A 15,522-nucleotide genomic window follows, 5' to 3' on the forward strand; every position below is an offset into this window, starting at 1 on the left:
CAACTCCTTTGTCGCTTGTGAATAAGTTAGAAACAATGTATTGACGAGGAGCTAACAAGTCACATTGTTTCATCCAAAAGAGTCGGGACTCAATTTGGACACTGGCCAGTTCATTTATTCACACTCCAAGGAACAAAGCATGAGGTGACATACATTGCATTTCAGCAATCTTGTACATGAATTCCATATCTATGAGAACTTCACAAAGTTACTCATGACAGACTCACAACTTAGTACCTCACCAATAGGCCTAAATCACATAGTGAGTCCGAAATTTGACTTTCTCAAATGAGAATACTAAGGTGTGAAATGGCATGTCTCATTTCAGGATTAAGGTAAGCATGATGCAATTCATACATAGTGACTTCGAGACATAAGAGGTTAAATGGTTTGTTCTTATATTGTCTCTTGAAGTGCACTGGTCAATTCAGTACCTTCGGAAGATACCTAGAAGAACTATAGAGTCTCCAACTCTCAATGCCTCATAACCAGACATCATAGATTCTTCTAACAATCATACTGAGGTCAATAGTCCTTTGACCCTAAGATTGCGAATATGTCGTTTTAAGCAAACTACGAAGAGTTTGTTCATGCAAATCTACATTTGTCTCTTCGTAAGTTGTTTAGTTTGTTTATGGACTAAAAGACTATGGTTTTATCATAAAGCTTCAGACAAGGAAGATTGAATGAACGTTTCAACTTTTTATTAATGAATAAGCAATTACAAGCAAGAGTCTTCGTAAGACTATATGACATCAAATGTACATAAATAGACACTACTACTCTTCTTGTGGGCACCATTGACAACACACCTTGCGCTGCACATTGTCTAGATCTGATGTTTGAAGATATTGGGAAGAGAGATAGTGTTAAGCAAACTATCAAATCTGCGAGGGATGCGACTAAGTTCATCTACAACCACGGCACTGTGTTGTCCAAGTTACGGGAGACATCCCCAGGTGAAATCATCCGTCCCGGCGCAACAAGATTTGCCACAAACTACCTAGCTCTCAGAAGTCTCCGAGAGAAGAGAGCTGCGTTGAGGACGATGTTCAGTAGTCAATGGTGGGATGATTCCAAATTGAGTGCAACTCCTACAGGTACATCCATAGCCGAGACTTGTTTAAATCCCAGATTCTAGCATTCGGTGGACGAAGTGTGTGCCATATTCGAGCCGATGTACACCACTCTTCGATTAGTGGACACTGAGGTGCATCCCACGATGGGATTACTATACTACGTCTTCCACGAGATGAGAAAGAAGTTGGAAGCGATGAGTGGGAAGAAATGGGTTGTCGACATCGTCAACCACAGATGGAGTACTCAAATGGAACATCCACTACACATTGCAGCTTTCTTCCTAAATCCAAAGTTGCTGTTTAATCCGGATATCCACATGGACAATACCCACATGGCCGCTGTGACAAGGGTGTTCGACTTCTTGCATCAGGATCTTGATGGGTCAACTCTTGGGAGAGAGGTATAAAACTATAAATTGTTACAAGCTATATCACATTATGAATATACGAGTCTTATTTGATTTTCTAATTACAGTTAATCGCATTTCGAGACGCTCGAGGGGACTTCTCACAACGAAGTGCTGTTTCGGCACGAGGCACCCTTTGTGCAAGTAAGCTTGTGAGATGAATTGTATGCATTAAGCCATTAACTATGTCATGAAATGGTAATAAATGACATGATATGATTTATGTCACATGATTGCAGGTGAGTGGTGGGAGCTTTACGGAAATTGGACCCCGACTTTACAGACGTTGGCTATTCGAATTTTGTCACAAACTGCATCCGCCTCCGCTTGTGAGAGGAATTGGAGTACATTTTCCCTCGTCCACACAAAACAAAGGAACCGTCTAGCGTACGGCAGACTCGAGAAGCTTGTTTTCTGCTCGTACAACATGAAGTTGCAGCTCCGAGAAGCAACTCGGATTCACGACAACAACCTCAACCCCCTGGATCCTTTGGATATCATCGAACGAGCTTTCGAACGCTCGGGGAACGACAATGAGGGAGACGACGAAATGCTCCGCTGGATTGACGAAGTTCACATGGACGACGTCAACCAGAACCCGGATCCGGCAGTAGCTGAAGCGGCTCGAGATATTGGACTTGATCCGGAGCGAGTGCTGAACGAGGACGTCCAACCTCAACGCGGATCCGGAGACAGTTCGGGTTCAGATGGCGGAGGTTCAAGCCGTAGATCAAGCGGAGCAGGTGGAGGTGCAGGTGACGGTGATCAGGGGGAGGTGCTGGAGGTTCCTATCGGTCTGGGGGGTTCCTTTACTGCTGGAGGCACCTCATTTGGTGATGTCGGCGGTTCTCAGCTTGGATACGCACCATCGCAAGAAGATTTTGATCGTCTTCATCACCCTGCCTTTTTTGATTCAGGATACGGGCGCGGAGGTCAGGGCGGAGGTATGAATGATGCCATGTCATTTACGTCTAGCAATGACGTTGATGACTTGTCCTACAACTTCGGATCGGTATCAATTGGTCCTCAAGGTACAGAGTCATCTTATGATGACGGATCTTCCAGTTACAACTACCAGGACTCCTATGCATCAAGTTACGCTCCAGAAACGGTGCAACCAGTTCCAGGTTATCCCCTCCACTCCATGATTGTTGGTTCATCTCAGTATGAGTACGACTATCACTTGAACAGGTACTTTAGTGCATATGCTCATTACATGACTTGGTATGATTACTGTATGACCGCTGCATACGGTCACTTTGAGTAGTCATTTGTATCCCTCCTATGTTGAATTTGTTGAACAATAGTATTTGGTGGATTGTGTTGAACTTTATCATTTTGGTTATTAAACTTACTTTTTGTTGTGTTTGTAATTTCTTATTGTGTTGAAAACATTCTACACTATTTTTTATTTTATGAATTTTATCCTACGTACTTTGTATGTTTTTTTGTATATTTCTTTTCTGAATTCCCCTCGGTAAATACCGGTATTTGACGGTATTCCTTTACGGTAACGGTAAGTTCAACGGTACCGGTTTCCTTTTTTTCTCGCTTCCCCCGGTATTCCTTTACGGTACGGGCGGTTACCAGTAAATTCGAAGGCTCGGAACGGTAACGGTAACGGTATTTCGATCCTTGGTTCATACTCAATAGACACAGCCAAAATATAACTTCTATAAGAGTCAGATAAGTGCTCACACAGCTAAGCATTTTATGCAATTGATGATGAGAAGTTATACCTGTGTTATGACTGTCAATGAAGTTATATCTAAAAAAAAACATTGGTTTGAAGAATCTGGAAATTTGTATGAAGATTTATTGACATGAATGTCAATAAATTGTCAATGCGAAGTCGAACTATCACTGCGATGACGGTAGTGGCGCGGTGCGCAATTGTGTGGCGATTAGGTGAGTAAGACGACAAGGTTGGAGTTTGGGCTTTGGAGCGGAGTGTTTCGAGACGACAAGATTAGGGTTTGGGCTTGAGTTTGAGTCATCGGAAATTCGTTTTAAGCGTGGAACGGTTGAAGTTGTAATAGGGGTATTATCGTCCAAAATTGCTGACTTCCGTTATTTATTTTTAAAACGCTGCAATAGTTTATATAAGACGTCTATTTTAGTTAGTCATGTAATTTCCCCTTTCATTTGTTGGGCAAATAAGGTATGTTCTTTTATGTTGGGAAAATTGTTTCAATAGCCATATTCTTTATTCATTTTGTTACATTTTATTATGGGAGAAAAACAATTAAAAAGAGTTTTTTTTTTAAGGATATAAAATAGTAGCAATTATTTTAAATATTACACTTAAAAAATGTTAGTTTTGTAATTTCCCGTTTCTCTTTTCTAAATTTTGCGACTTTTTTTAAGAGAAAATAGAAGTCAGTGTGACTTGTTTCACGTAGATCAAGAAATGAGAATCACACATTGATGAACTCTTTCGTATAACCCAGTGGACAAAGTTGCACTAGGAGTTTATTATGCATTAATGTATCAATCAACATTTATTGGCCAATTATTATTCGTGGGGTATATATTATTATTTCAATAGGCCGGAACAATATTATTCCTTTTCATCATGCTAATATTAGAGGTCACGTGTTCCTTTCCTAGTTTCCTTGGCATCATATGACTTTGAGTGAGATTGGCAAATTGCTACTTAAGCTAATCTGAGTAAATAAATACACAAAAGTATATGAAATAATTAGCCATGACATAAACCTGACTTCACTATTTATTTATTTATTAATTTATTTTTTTTGTTTGCCTTAGCCAAAACAAACATTGAAACCTGAAAGAAAATATATATTTGTATGACAACTTGATCTATAAATATTTCCTTCCTGAAAATCTCTAGAATTTGACTTAAATAATACAAATTACAGACAAGAGAACGTTCCTATCATATCATTTCAGTCTTTTCCCAGCTTGAATTTTTGTTATCTCCTCACTGGATTTTGGCAAATAAATGATACAAAGATACAAATAAGTACTGCCTTTTTTTTTTTCCCCCCTTATCAGAGACCCCATAAAATCAACTTGCTTGCTATCTTTTATGACAACAAACAAGCTAAGCAAATAGACCATTATTTTTCGCCGATCCGACTAGTACTTCTGCTTGAGGACGTGGCGTAGTTGTACTTTTTGGCTCTCCATCCTCGCCTCGAGAAGCTTGGCCTTCAAGCTGTGCTTCTGCCCCGGCCTCGGAATGCACCGGTTGATCCCCCGAGCTCCGGTGCCGGAATCCGGCGAGCTCCACTGCCCGGGAAGCTCCGACGGGCTGAGCTCCGGCGACATCGTCCCCGCGTTCGAGATTCTTCCTCCTCCGTTATCCACCACCGACACGATCTTGTACCCTTCCCCGCCGTTGTTGGACCGTGACCGCCACAGCCTCGCGATCGACGAGCCCTTCTTGAACTGCTTCGCCGGGACCGAGCAGACCTCGGTGATCTCGGTGATATCGTCGTCTTCGTCTTCGTCTTCATCGTCGTCCTCGCTCCTCGAGACGTAGTTCTTGTTGTTGACCGACTCCGGGGAAAAGCTCGAGCCTTGGTCCTCGGCGTGGCTCACGGTCTCCCAACCGCTCTCGTCCTCGTCCCGGTCCCGGTGCTTATTCATCGTCGTCTCGGGGCTCACCGTGTGAACCCTCTCTCCCGGGCGCTCGCCGAAGTTGACCTCCTCGAAGACGGCGAAGATATCGTCCGAGTTCGGCGGCTCGTAGCTGAACTCCTTCACGTCCCCGACGCTCACCGCCCCGGCGACCCGCCGGAGCTTCTCCGCCTCTCTCTCCTCCTTCGGGTCCGCCTCCCTCGAGGCCATGAACCGACCCAATTCCCCGACGAGCCGGTTCATCTCCGAGTACTTCTCCTCGAGAGCGACCTTGGCGTCGACGAGCTTCATCTGAACCCGTTCCTCGCGCCAGACCTCGGCCATCTGAAGCATTTTCCTCTCGTCGTCCACTTCCTCTCTGACCCTCATCGAGTCTCGCCTCAGAGCCTCGACCTCGGCTTTGTCGTCCCCGATCTCCCTCGCCAGCTCGTCGCAGACCTCCTCGATCAGCTCCCTCGCCTTCCGCTCCTTCTCGAGCTCCTGCGAGAACCGCTTCGCCGAGAGCTTCGCGTCCGCGAGCTCGTTCACGAGCTTCGAGTTCAGCGCCTCGGCTCTCTGCCGGGCTTTCCTCTCGCGGCCCAGCTCGGACTTCGTGTCGTCGATGTACATACGGACTTTCTCGTGCTCTCTGCTCCGCCACGCGGCTTTCTCCTCGCTCACCTTCCTCAGGAAGTGGTCGAGCTTCTTCTTCGACGATTTTCGCTCGGCCTCGAGCTCGTGGATTCGGGACCGGGCCTGGTCCAGCTCCGCCTCGAGCGCCGCCACCACCGTCACCGCGCTCACTTGCTGGTCCGCGAGCTTCATTTGCCGGTAAATCACGTGCGAATCGTCCGGCGCTTTCAGCCCCACCGGGTCCCACTTCGTCACCCCTTCCATCGCAGAGTTCGATAACTGCAACGAAGGTCGAACCTAAAAACCAGAAGGAAAAAAAAATAGAGCTCTTTAGATATATATATATATATATAACCATATGAAAACCCAAGTTTTATCATATAACCAACTTTTGGTAAATCAAGTTATAGTCACGAGATTTTATTAACAAATCCAAAAAGACAGTAATAGTTATAAATACTCGTCTAAGGGGCATAAATGGCATGCTAAAAACGTCTAAACAATGTCACATCACCATAACAGCTATTTACTTTAACTTTAGCAAATCTCTAAACTTTAGTGGTTTAGTTATTCAATTATTTGAAGAAAAAAAATTATCAAATATTAGAAACTGTGACGAGAGATAAATTCTCTCTTTCTACATTGACCCGGAACAATATCCTGAAAGAATCCATAATGAACACCAGATATATTATAGATTCATACCTTTGCGTAGCCATTCCTAGAACTCGAACCAGGACTCTGTAGAAACTCCTTAGCTTCGGAGCCGTACAATTTCGTACTCCGATGATGGGTAAGAGGAACCCTTTCATGCCCAATCCCATACTGCAAAGAAAGAACTCAAAATTCAGGATCTCGAACTACAAAAAAATAATTAATTTGAGACCATGACGGCGTTACAGATTTCGAAAGAAAAAAAAACAGCGGCGTTAGAGAATTGGAGCACAAACCGTTGTTTTTCATTATATCTAAGTTCTAACACATGTTATCATTTCTGAGGATCTAGATTTGATCCTAGTAACGCATCGATCGATATATGCGACAAAAACTCTAACGAATATTTCGAACATTGATGCGTAGTAATGGGAATGATACAAACTAGCTCGATTCTCCATTGCTCGAAATAGGAAGGAGAATAATTGGAATACTGATACAACAAACAGATTAAGGAAAAAAAAAAAAAAAAAGCAAAGCTTGTATGTGATGATCTAATAGATAGATATGTAACTATATCCCAAAACTAACAGAGCGAAGAATATCAACCAAGCATAGCAAACTCTTTTTAGGTAATTTTATGATCACCCTAAAACCTCAAATAAATTAGCCATCCATAATTAACATGAGAACTTTACTCTTATGAAAAAAAAAAAAAAAAAAAAAAAAAAAAAAAAAAAACTAAATTTCTTGAGAAAATAAAATCAAGCAACCGTGAGCAAAATACATTAAAACAGTAACAAAGCTTTGATCTTTAATTAAATGCTCATTAATTAAGCAACGGATTACAAGAAATGCTAAGAAGAGCTTAAATCACAAAACCAAGCTCAAAGTTCAATCTTTATTTCATAAGCCATTCCTTCAGGATCATAAATTAACCAAAAATAACTCAAAAGCAGAAAGCTCAGATCTTCAAAAACGCTGACAAGACTCAGTTTTTTTTTCCATCAATTTTTTCTCAGTTCCCAAACACACTCACCTCGAACCCTAGCTTTGCGCTTCTCTTTCCATCGCCACCGCTCACCGCCGTCTCCGGAATCTGCAGCCGCCATAGCCCCGCGGCGAGCTTCCTAGCGGACACGGTCGTCGCCGCCGCCGCCGCCGATCCTCTCCTTCCTCTCCGGCGATCTCTCCGTTCAGTTTCCTGCTCTTCCTCCGCCGCCGCGGCGGAGCTAACCTCCTCTCCATTGATGACCTCGCTCTTATCGACTTTCCACTTCAGCAGCGGTGTCTCCGGCCGGCTCCGGCGTCCGTTAGAAGCTCCGGCGCGCTTAAGCCGCCCCAATCCCGGCGTCCGCGGCCTCTTCCGGGCCGGCTTTCGCGGCCTGAGCCCCGCCTGAAGATCCGAGTCGGTTCTAGGGTTCAGAGAAGCCTTGGCCTTGGACGCGATTATCTCCGGGAGAGCCAGCTCAGTGTTGGACTTGTTCCTCGATACCTTCATCTTCTCCGGCGAAAATTGGCCATTGAGAGAGATCGAGAGAGAAAAACGAGGGTTTTGGTGATGTGAGACTGTGAGAGGAAACTATTGAAACTACAGTCGAGAGGAGAGAGAAAACTGAGAGCTGAGGAGAGAGAGTGAGAGAGGTGATGTGTGTTTTCTTTTTCTCAGGGATTTTGAGGAAAGCAAATATTACAGAAACGTCCAAATGAATACGTGTGTACATTACATTGTAAATTATTTGTGCGACTATATCTCTGTATTATTATAAATTGGGCTAGATAATAAATATGATATTGTTACATGGGTCTCAAAGTTTCCGTGTGATAGCGTTTTCAGCACTTAAATATTCTTTTATAGCTAATGTATCTAAAAACAAGAAACAATTCTTTTTTTTTTTTTATGTTAAAGGTTGCTTTATGTGACAACACTAAAAGAATATAGAACTCCAACATTTTTGTGTTTAATCTGGCATGGAAGCTTGCATTTCTTTCTATTGAGCCAAAGATTTGTGTGGCTTGCAATATGACTTTCATGTTGCTTCGACAAAGTTCGTGTTGCGGGACCCTGGCTAAGTCGTGGTTGGTCAACCTCATTATCGACCAATATGACTCCAATCATCCAAAGCCAATATAATTTAAACTTCTACAAATCAATCTCAGTTCAGCCTTACAATTCTACCCGACCTCGTCCATCACCATCCAATCCGACATCAATCATGACTCATCTTAACATCTATCCATGCTTGTACTCACTTCATCGATGCAAGTTTTAAGATTAAATTCATTTAATCACGGAGGAGCCGAGTATGAATTTTTAGACATTAAACTCGTTCTCTTTGCACGTTTTCATCACTCTCTAGTGACTCTCTTGTCTCAATTGATCTTACATTCTCACATGCATCACTCACATAAATCTGACTTGAGCAACAAACAGGTCACCCGAGGAAAATTCATGTCGTTGTGTCATTTTTTTTTATTTTTTTGGTCTATAGCACTTTGCAAGTATAATAGAGCCAACAAATTATATTTAGATTACGAATAGAACGAGCTCATAGATTAGTTTATAAATTTTAGCCAAAGTTCGAAATCAACCATTGTTGTCAAAATATGACATCAACAATTTTCACGTGTTAGTCACATGTTAGTCAACAACAAAATATTGATAGTTTAATTTTTAACGTACAAGACAATCGCAAAATTTTTGTTATATGACACTAACTTAGTTAAAATAACTTATTTGTACACTCCTAAAATGGTTATAAATATAAATGTAGCCTGTAATGATGTAATTGGGGTTAAAATTTAAAGCAACTATATCTAAGACACTTGACTCTTTGAAAATAAAGAGTATTAAGAGGGGAAAGTTTAAATTATATAAAATAAAAGGATTAAAGTGATATTTTGCAGATTTGCTAATTAGCATGGTCAACGTTGGCCTGTAATCCTCCAACCAGACGATGTCGTTTGACTGACAAAAGACTCAAAATAGACGTTATAATTAAACACTCGGTCAAAACGACGTCGCTTGTAAGCAATACGTTAACTTTCTTTTCATTTGCGTCCTCTTTCCTGTTTCTCTCCCCAATATCCCATAAACAGTTTGCAAACAAAATGAGAATTGAGAGCTTTCATTATCAGCTTAGTCATTGTGCTATATACTTTGAATTATCATTAAACTTTATGTTCTTTTCTTGTCATTATATATATATATATATTACTATGGATGTTAAAACCCCGAATAATAATGATAGAGATGGCACAAAAAAGTATGCTTCTTAATTTTTATATATATATTAGCCTAGGAGCCTTTAAAGCTTTGTGACTCACTAGTTCATAAAAAAAATATATATTTCTATTTATAATTTGAAAAGATTGATTATCAATTATATACTATATCATTCTTGATCTTATTCTTCACTATGAAATTGCTTTTTTCATATATTTTAGTGACATGGTCCCACATGCTCATATCATAATCCTTGGGCAAATTTAATTTTGCACAAATAACGAAACAAGGCGTCCATTTGAATAAGAAAAGTGACAATTAAATATTTTTTTTTTATTTCATCAAGATATAATTAAGTAAACCCACCCCCAACATTATAACTTTATACTTGTCAACAAAAGGAAGTTAATTTCAAGTTATATTTGTGTCACTAACTCTATGATACCCTTTTTCTTCTTTCTTTCTGCCTTGACTCTGTAAAAGTAAACCACTAATGAATAATAGCTATGTTTCTTCAATTACATGGTATTTTCACATAATGGTACTTAATTATTACTTAAGTATAGGTAAAATAATAAATAGCATTAATTGTGCGAAAATGAAATAATAATAATAATAATAATAATAATAATAATAATAATAATAATAATAATAATAATAATGGGCACTAGAGATTATTAAATCAAATAATTGTAATAAGTAATAACCTTCCTTATTGAAGTCGGTGGGACAAAAACAAAATAATGCCCTATTAAATGTTTGGTATTTTGTGGCTTCATTGGCTCAAGTCTCTCAGAGATCTACTTGTTTTCTCTGTAGCAGTTTAGGACCTTAGTCCTAAAATGAAAGGCATCCAAGGGATTTAACACGTGGCATCTTGATATAATAACACGTGTCAAGATCTATGGAACAAATCTGCATGCAATTGCATTGTATGCTCTTTTTTTAATTATATTATTTTTTGTTTATTTTTGCTAAGCGACAGAGAAATGCCCACATGGGTTGTACTCGGCGTTGTAGAGTTTTTCAATGGGAAATGGTCGCTTATTTTGCTAGATTTGTGAGCCAAAAAAAACAGAACAAAAAACACATATTTATATCATTTTGATGTTTTCGATTTGGTTTAGATCTAATCATCTAGATTCTTCAATGGTCTCAAACAATATAGGTTAAAAGGTAATAGTAAAGTTCATAGTGGTAATTAGTTTGTCTATTTCTTTAGATGATTCTATTATTATTTTTCTTCTTCTGATCTTTACATAAACTTTTTGTCTACATTATGTAACTGTCAATATATGGCTATGTGAAGATTAATATAAATTGCAAAAATGGCTACAAAGTTACTTATGTGGGCCTGGATGTGAGGTCTTAACAAATTTGGAAGAGAATCTAGTCAGAAGCAAAAAATCTCAATCTGATTAACTGGATTGATGTAAATACATTATGATATACTTAGAAATACTAATTTTATTTTTTGTTTATTTATATATGTGGTCCACAAATTTTTATGTATTTTGACAAGTTAGTCCCTATATCGTTTTTTTAGGAGCAGTCTTAAAATTTTAAAATTTTGGCGCATATACTCTTTTGCTAATTTTTTTGTCAATATTTTAGAGAATCTCAAGTGCCTTAAATATGAAATCTTTTGAATACAAAAAAAAATATATGAAATCTTTTTTTTTTCATATACTTGAATGACATTTCTTTTAAAATATGATTACTAAATTTGTTATATTAGAATTCCAACAACAAAATTTATGAATTACACATGTTCAGGTTTTGAGTTTTGACCGAAAAACTAATTTTATGATGGTTTTTGCTTATAAACCATACAATTTTATACTAGTATTACGTTCACGTATGTAAAAATGCAAAACACGTAAAATGACCGACGAAAATTTTGCTTGAGATTTTGTAAAATGAACGATGAAAATTTTGGTAAAAATGAAATTGACAAAAAAAAAAAAATCAAACTTAAACGACTAGTGCAAAGAAGAAATAAAAATAGCATTGATCAATATACCAAAGGCCGTAGATTCATGGATCACAAGTAAAAATAACACCTATATTTTGAAGTTTTTCTATGACGTGATTTTTAAAAATTGTGGAAGATTAGCCTCTCTATTGCTATTTTCAATATTTTTTTGAACTCTTAAAACTTGATACGCATTATCATTTGACTACTCCCATTTATTTTTTTTTATCTTTTTCAAGTATACACCCATGTAATATTATCTTTTTCATGAGATTACTCGTCCATGTTAAAAAATATCACCAATATCAATTTAGACAAATTTTTAAGTATGTGTTGGTGTAAGATTTCGTCCTTAGGAATATGGGTCATGCAAGCGTGAAGAGCTCAGCCCACAAGCCCGAAAAAGCCATTTGGGTCCAATCCATGGCGAGGACCAAACTAGACGTGCTTATGTCAAGCTCGAGGTCAGACGTTTCAGTCCCAATATCCAAGCTAAAGACACAATCAAATAAGGAGCATATCTCGCAATATACTATAATCATTCAAACGAAATCATTATAAGCCACCTCACATGACCCGGATCAAGATGGACATTGTCCAGCATCGGCTAGAGAAGACTAGGTGAATAATTACGGGTCTTCACAATACACAGAGCTTGGAAGTCGATTCAAAGCAGTTAAATAAGGGTCTATTAGATATATAGCCATATTTACATTTATGTTTTATCATTTAGCCAACATTTAGTTAATTTTTGGTAAATAGCCAATGACCCATCATTTACACATGTAAATTGACTAAAATATCTTGTTCCACTTCTCGCTCAACATCATTATACACTATCAATTAAAGTCACCAATAATTGAAGCGATTATAAATGACTATTTACAGTTATGGATTTTTTTTGCTTGCATGTTAATAACTATTTCGTTAATTTAATGTTGACTATTTACCAAAAACTTACTAAATATTGGCTATTTACAATTTTTTTTTTATCAAATATTGACTAGTTAGCAAACGTCCAAGTTTATGTTAGCTAGTTAGCTAAATATTTGTTTACATAAAAGCTTATATTTTGATATCAAGGGGCGAAATCAATATAACACATACTCAATTATAATTTCTATAACAAAGCTTCTAAGCTCATTTTTAGTGTACTGACTTTCCTCTTTACTAGAATTGCACATTTTTTTTAATTGATTGTCATTCTATTATTTATTACATCACGGACTTTATTTTAATTAAGTAATTAATGGATTATTTTGAGAAAATGATTCAAATTTGGTATATTTTTTATTTATTATAAGTCGCGAGTGATAATAAAATCCTAAACAACATGAGTTCCATACCCAATAACTAAAATTAAATCGGACTTTGCATTCTAAAAGTTCAAGACTCTGTCAAGTGATTTTTCCAATAACAATATGGAGCCAACAAATTTTGTTGGTGACACGTGAAATTATTATTTTTTTTAGCATGAATTGACTATTTTACCATTAATGAAAAAAAAATATGAAAGTTGAATGCTATAAATTTGCCTAAAAACGCCATGAATATCAAGCTTTTACAGTATAAATATAACTGATGTAAGATTAAACGGGGACTAGTTTGTCAACACGTAAACTTCAAAGACCATTTATACAAATAAGTTTTTTTTTTCTCTCTCAAAATTAAGAGTAAAAAAATACCTTTTAAGTCATAACTGCTATATTAATATTATTTTTCATGGGACATTCTGTTTAATTAATCTCTATTTTAATTGGGAAAGCTTTAACCTCGTATATTCACCGAAATTTATACATATTATACACACACAAAAAAATATAAATTAATGTACGAATGCTTTTCCACCGTCGTAAATATGTATATACAATTGTATATTATTGTAGAAGTGCTTCTCCACTATTGTTCATAATCATTTGACTTCATAATTGGCTCTTTATTATATCATTACATTACCATCTTAATAATCCCTAGACAATAGTCAATCAATAAGAAGAAAAAAGTAAATAATATTGATCACCTACCTAGCTATCTACAAAACCAAACCCACAAATTAAACGTCATTGTTATAATTATTATTTTACTTTGGAACTTTAAAAAATCAAAAGAGACTAAGAAGAAGAGTCACACATATAACCTTCCAAAAACAAATTTACTTTTATAAAAAAATTCAGATGAATTTGTCGGACACAATAATAGAGGTGAAGGGGACATTGAGAGACCTTACTCTTTTGTACCATTCGACAAATTAAGATCCACTTTGTTGCTGGTCAATTATAATCTATTATTACATGTATCAGCAATATATATTATTTATTGTGGTCTGATTTGTAATTTAAAATGGAGGGAAATATTGTAGTGATCGTAGATTCAAAGGAAGAATTATGATTGTTTCCTATTGAACTCTATTATTACTGTTAATTTTTTTTTTTGGAAAAATTACATAATTAACTCACGGGCACTATAGCGAAATAACCAAAATGAAAGTATGAAATTTGTTTTTAGCCTATGTTTCAACTTTTAGGGAAATAACCAACAGATTTACGTGGCAATAATTAAGGTCTGATTTACCCTTATTTATTAACAAATTCGTCATTTTCTCTCTCCTACTTTTTTCCTAAATTTTTTTTTACATAAAAACTTCAAAAAACCATAGCTATCTCATATGAACTCGAAATTGAGTGATTCCAAATCCTACGGATTTGTGACGCCGAGATCTTCAAAAATAGATCCATTGTGTTTGATGAAAAATCATGTTTAATACCATAGATGTAGAAAAATTATGTTACTACCTTAAATATGGAAATAACTGAAATTTTTTGAAATTATCAAAAAAATAAATGGAAACGTAACTATGATGCATTAAACAAAATTTTTCATCAAACACAATGGGTCTATTTTTGAAGATCTCGACGCCACGAATTTGTAGGATCTGAAATCACTCAATTTCGAGTTCGTATGAGAAAGATACGAATTTTTGAAGTTTTGATGCAAAAAAAATTATTTGAAAAAAAATAGGAGAGAGAAAGTGACGAATTTGTTAATAAATAAGGGCAAATCAGACCTTAATTATTGCCACATAAGTCATTTGGCTATATCCCTAAAAATTGTCAAACATAGGCTAGATCCAAAATCACATGTTTAAAGTGGTCTAGTTACTTACAAATCTCTTAACTTAAAATACGCGTCATTTTTTAATATTTCACTTATGTTTTCAAAACATTTCGACATTCCGGATAAAAATAATTTTGTGTTTCAAATCTGATCAACAATTATTAAAATATGGTTAACAATTATTGAAATTTGGTCGACAATTATTGAAATATGGTAAACAGTTATTGAAATCTGGTTAACAATTTTTGAAATCTATTAACAGTTATTGAAATCCGGTTAACAGTTATTGAAATTTTGTTCAAAATATAGATATATTGAAATCTGATTAACATTTATTGAAATCTTGTAAACATATATTGAAATTTGCTTAACAGTTATTGAAATCTGATTAACAGTTATGAAGGGTAAAATGCACGCTTCAAAAATTAAAAATGATTATTTATTAAAACTAAAAAGTTCAGCGGCTAATATTGAAAAAAATTACGAAAAACGATTATTTGAGACTATTTTCACATTTTTTTAAGTATTTTTATATCATAATTATACATGTCTTGAGTGTGTAAATGGAAAGGCAGCTGATATTAAATTTTAAGAAATATGTAGAAAGTGAACATGTTTTTAAATCCAATAGATGTTTTTTTTATTTTCATAAATTAACTACCGATATATTCAATAAATACATATACATAAACATTAAGGATCCAGAAATTTAAATGTTTTTTTTTGTTCTTACAAATTAAACTAAAATAAGATGGGAAAATAACACATTTATACCCTGTGTTTTAGTGAAATGTCGAGTTTAACTCTCGGTTTTCAAAAATGTCGAGTTCATACCCTCTGTTTAACTAA

At 36.5% G+C, this 15,522-nt stretch overlaps 2 protein-coding genes across 2 annotated transcripts; one reads left to right on the forward strand and one right to left on the reverse strand.

The window, feature by feature from the left end:
* Positions 1-821: 821 nt before the first annotated feature.
* On the forward strand, positions 822-3,258 carry LOC149398533 (uncharacterized). The gene is made up of 5 exons (XM_089614612.1): positions 822-1,140; positions 1,279-1,480; positions 1,555-1,630; positions 1,726-2,677; positions 3,249-3,258. Exons 1-5 carry the CDS (start codon positions 839-841, stop codon positions 3,256-3,258), a joined length of 1,542 nt encoding a protein of 513 aa, XP_089470738.1. The 5' UTR covers positions 822-838.
* A 919-nt stretch (positions 3,259-4,177) lies between these two features.
* On the reverse strand, positions 4,178-8,073 carry LOC149398534 (actin cytoskeleton-regulatory complex pan-like protein). Its single transcript, XM_089615007.1, has 3 exons — positions 7,398-8,073; positions 6,410-6,529; positions 4,178-6,001 (listed from the first exon to the last, which is right to left on the reverse strand). Exons 1-3 carry the CDS (start codon positions 7,857-7,859, stop codon positions 4,589-4,591), a joined length of 1,995 nt encoding a protein of 664 aa, XP_089471133.1. The 5' UTR covers positions 7,860-8,073; the 3' UTR covers positions 4,178-4,588.
* Between the last annotated feature and the right edge of the window lie 7,449 nt (positions 8,074-15,522).

This window comes from Urtica dioica, chromosome 5, assembly GCF_054948205.1.
Source record: "Urtica dioica subsp. dioica isolate 48M chromosome 5, U.dioica_male_clone48M_v1_H2, whole genome shotgun sequence".
NCBI lineage: Eukaryota > Viridiplantae > Streptophyta > Magnoliopsida > Rosales > Urticaceae > Urtica > Urtica dioica.

Excerpts from the sequence above, each read along its gene's own strand:
- LOC149398533 (XM_089614612.1), top strand. The coding sequence starts at position 839 with ATGTTTGAAGATATTGGGAAGAGAGATAGTGTTAAGCAAACTATCAAA. Across the intron at positions 1,481-1,554 it reads GGTCAACTCTTGGGAGAGAG|TTAATCGCATTTCGAGACGC; the intron begins GTATAAAACTAT and ends TTCTAATTACAG. Across the intron at positions 1,631-1,725 it reads ACGAGGCACCCTTTGTGCAA|GTGAGTGGTGGGAGCTTTAC; the intron begins GTAAGCTTGTGA and ends ACATGATTGCAG.
- LOC149398534 (XM_089615007.1), bottom strand. The coding sequence starts at position 7,859 with ATGAAGGTATCGAGGAACAAGTCCAACACTGAGCTGGCTCTCCCGGAG. Across the intron at positions 6,530-7,397 it reads GCGCAAAGCTAGGGTTCGAG|TATGGGATTGGGCATGAAAG; the intron begins GTGAGTGTGTTT and ends CTTTCTTTGCAG. Across the intron at positions 6,002-6,409 it reads CTAGGAATGGCTACGCAAAG|GTTCGACCTTCGTTGCAGTT; the intron begins GTATGAATCTAT and ends TCTGGTTTTTAG.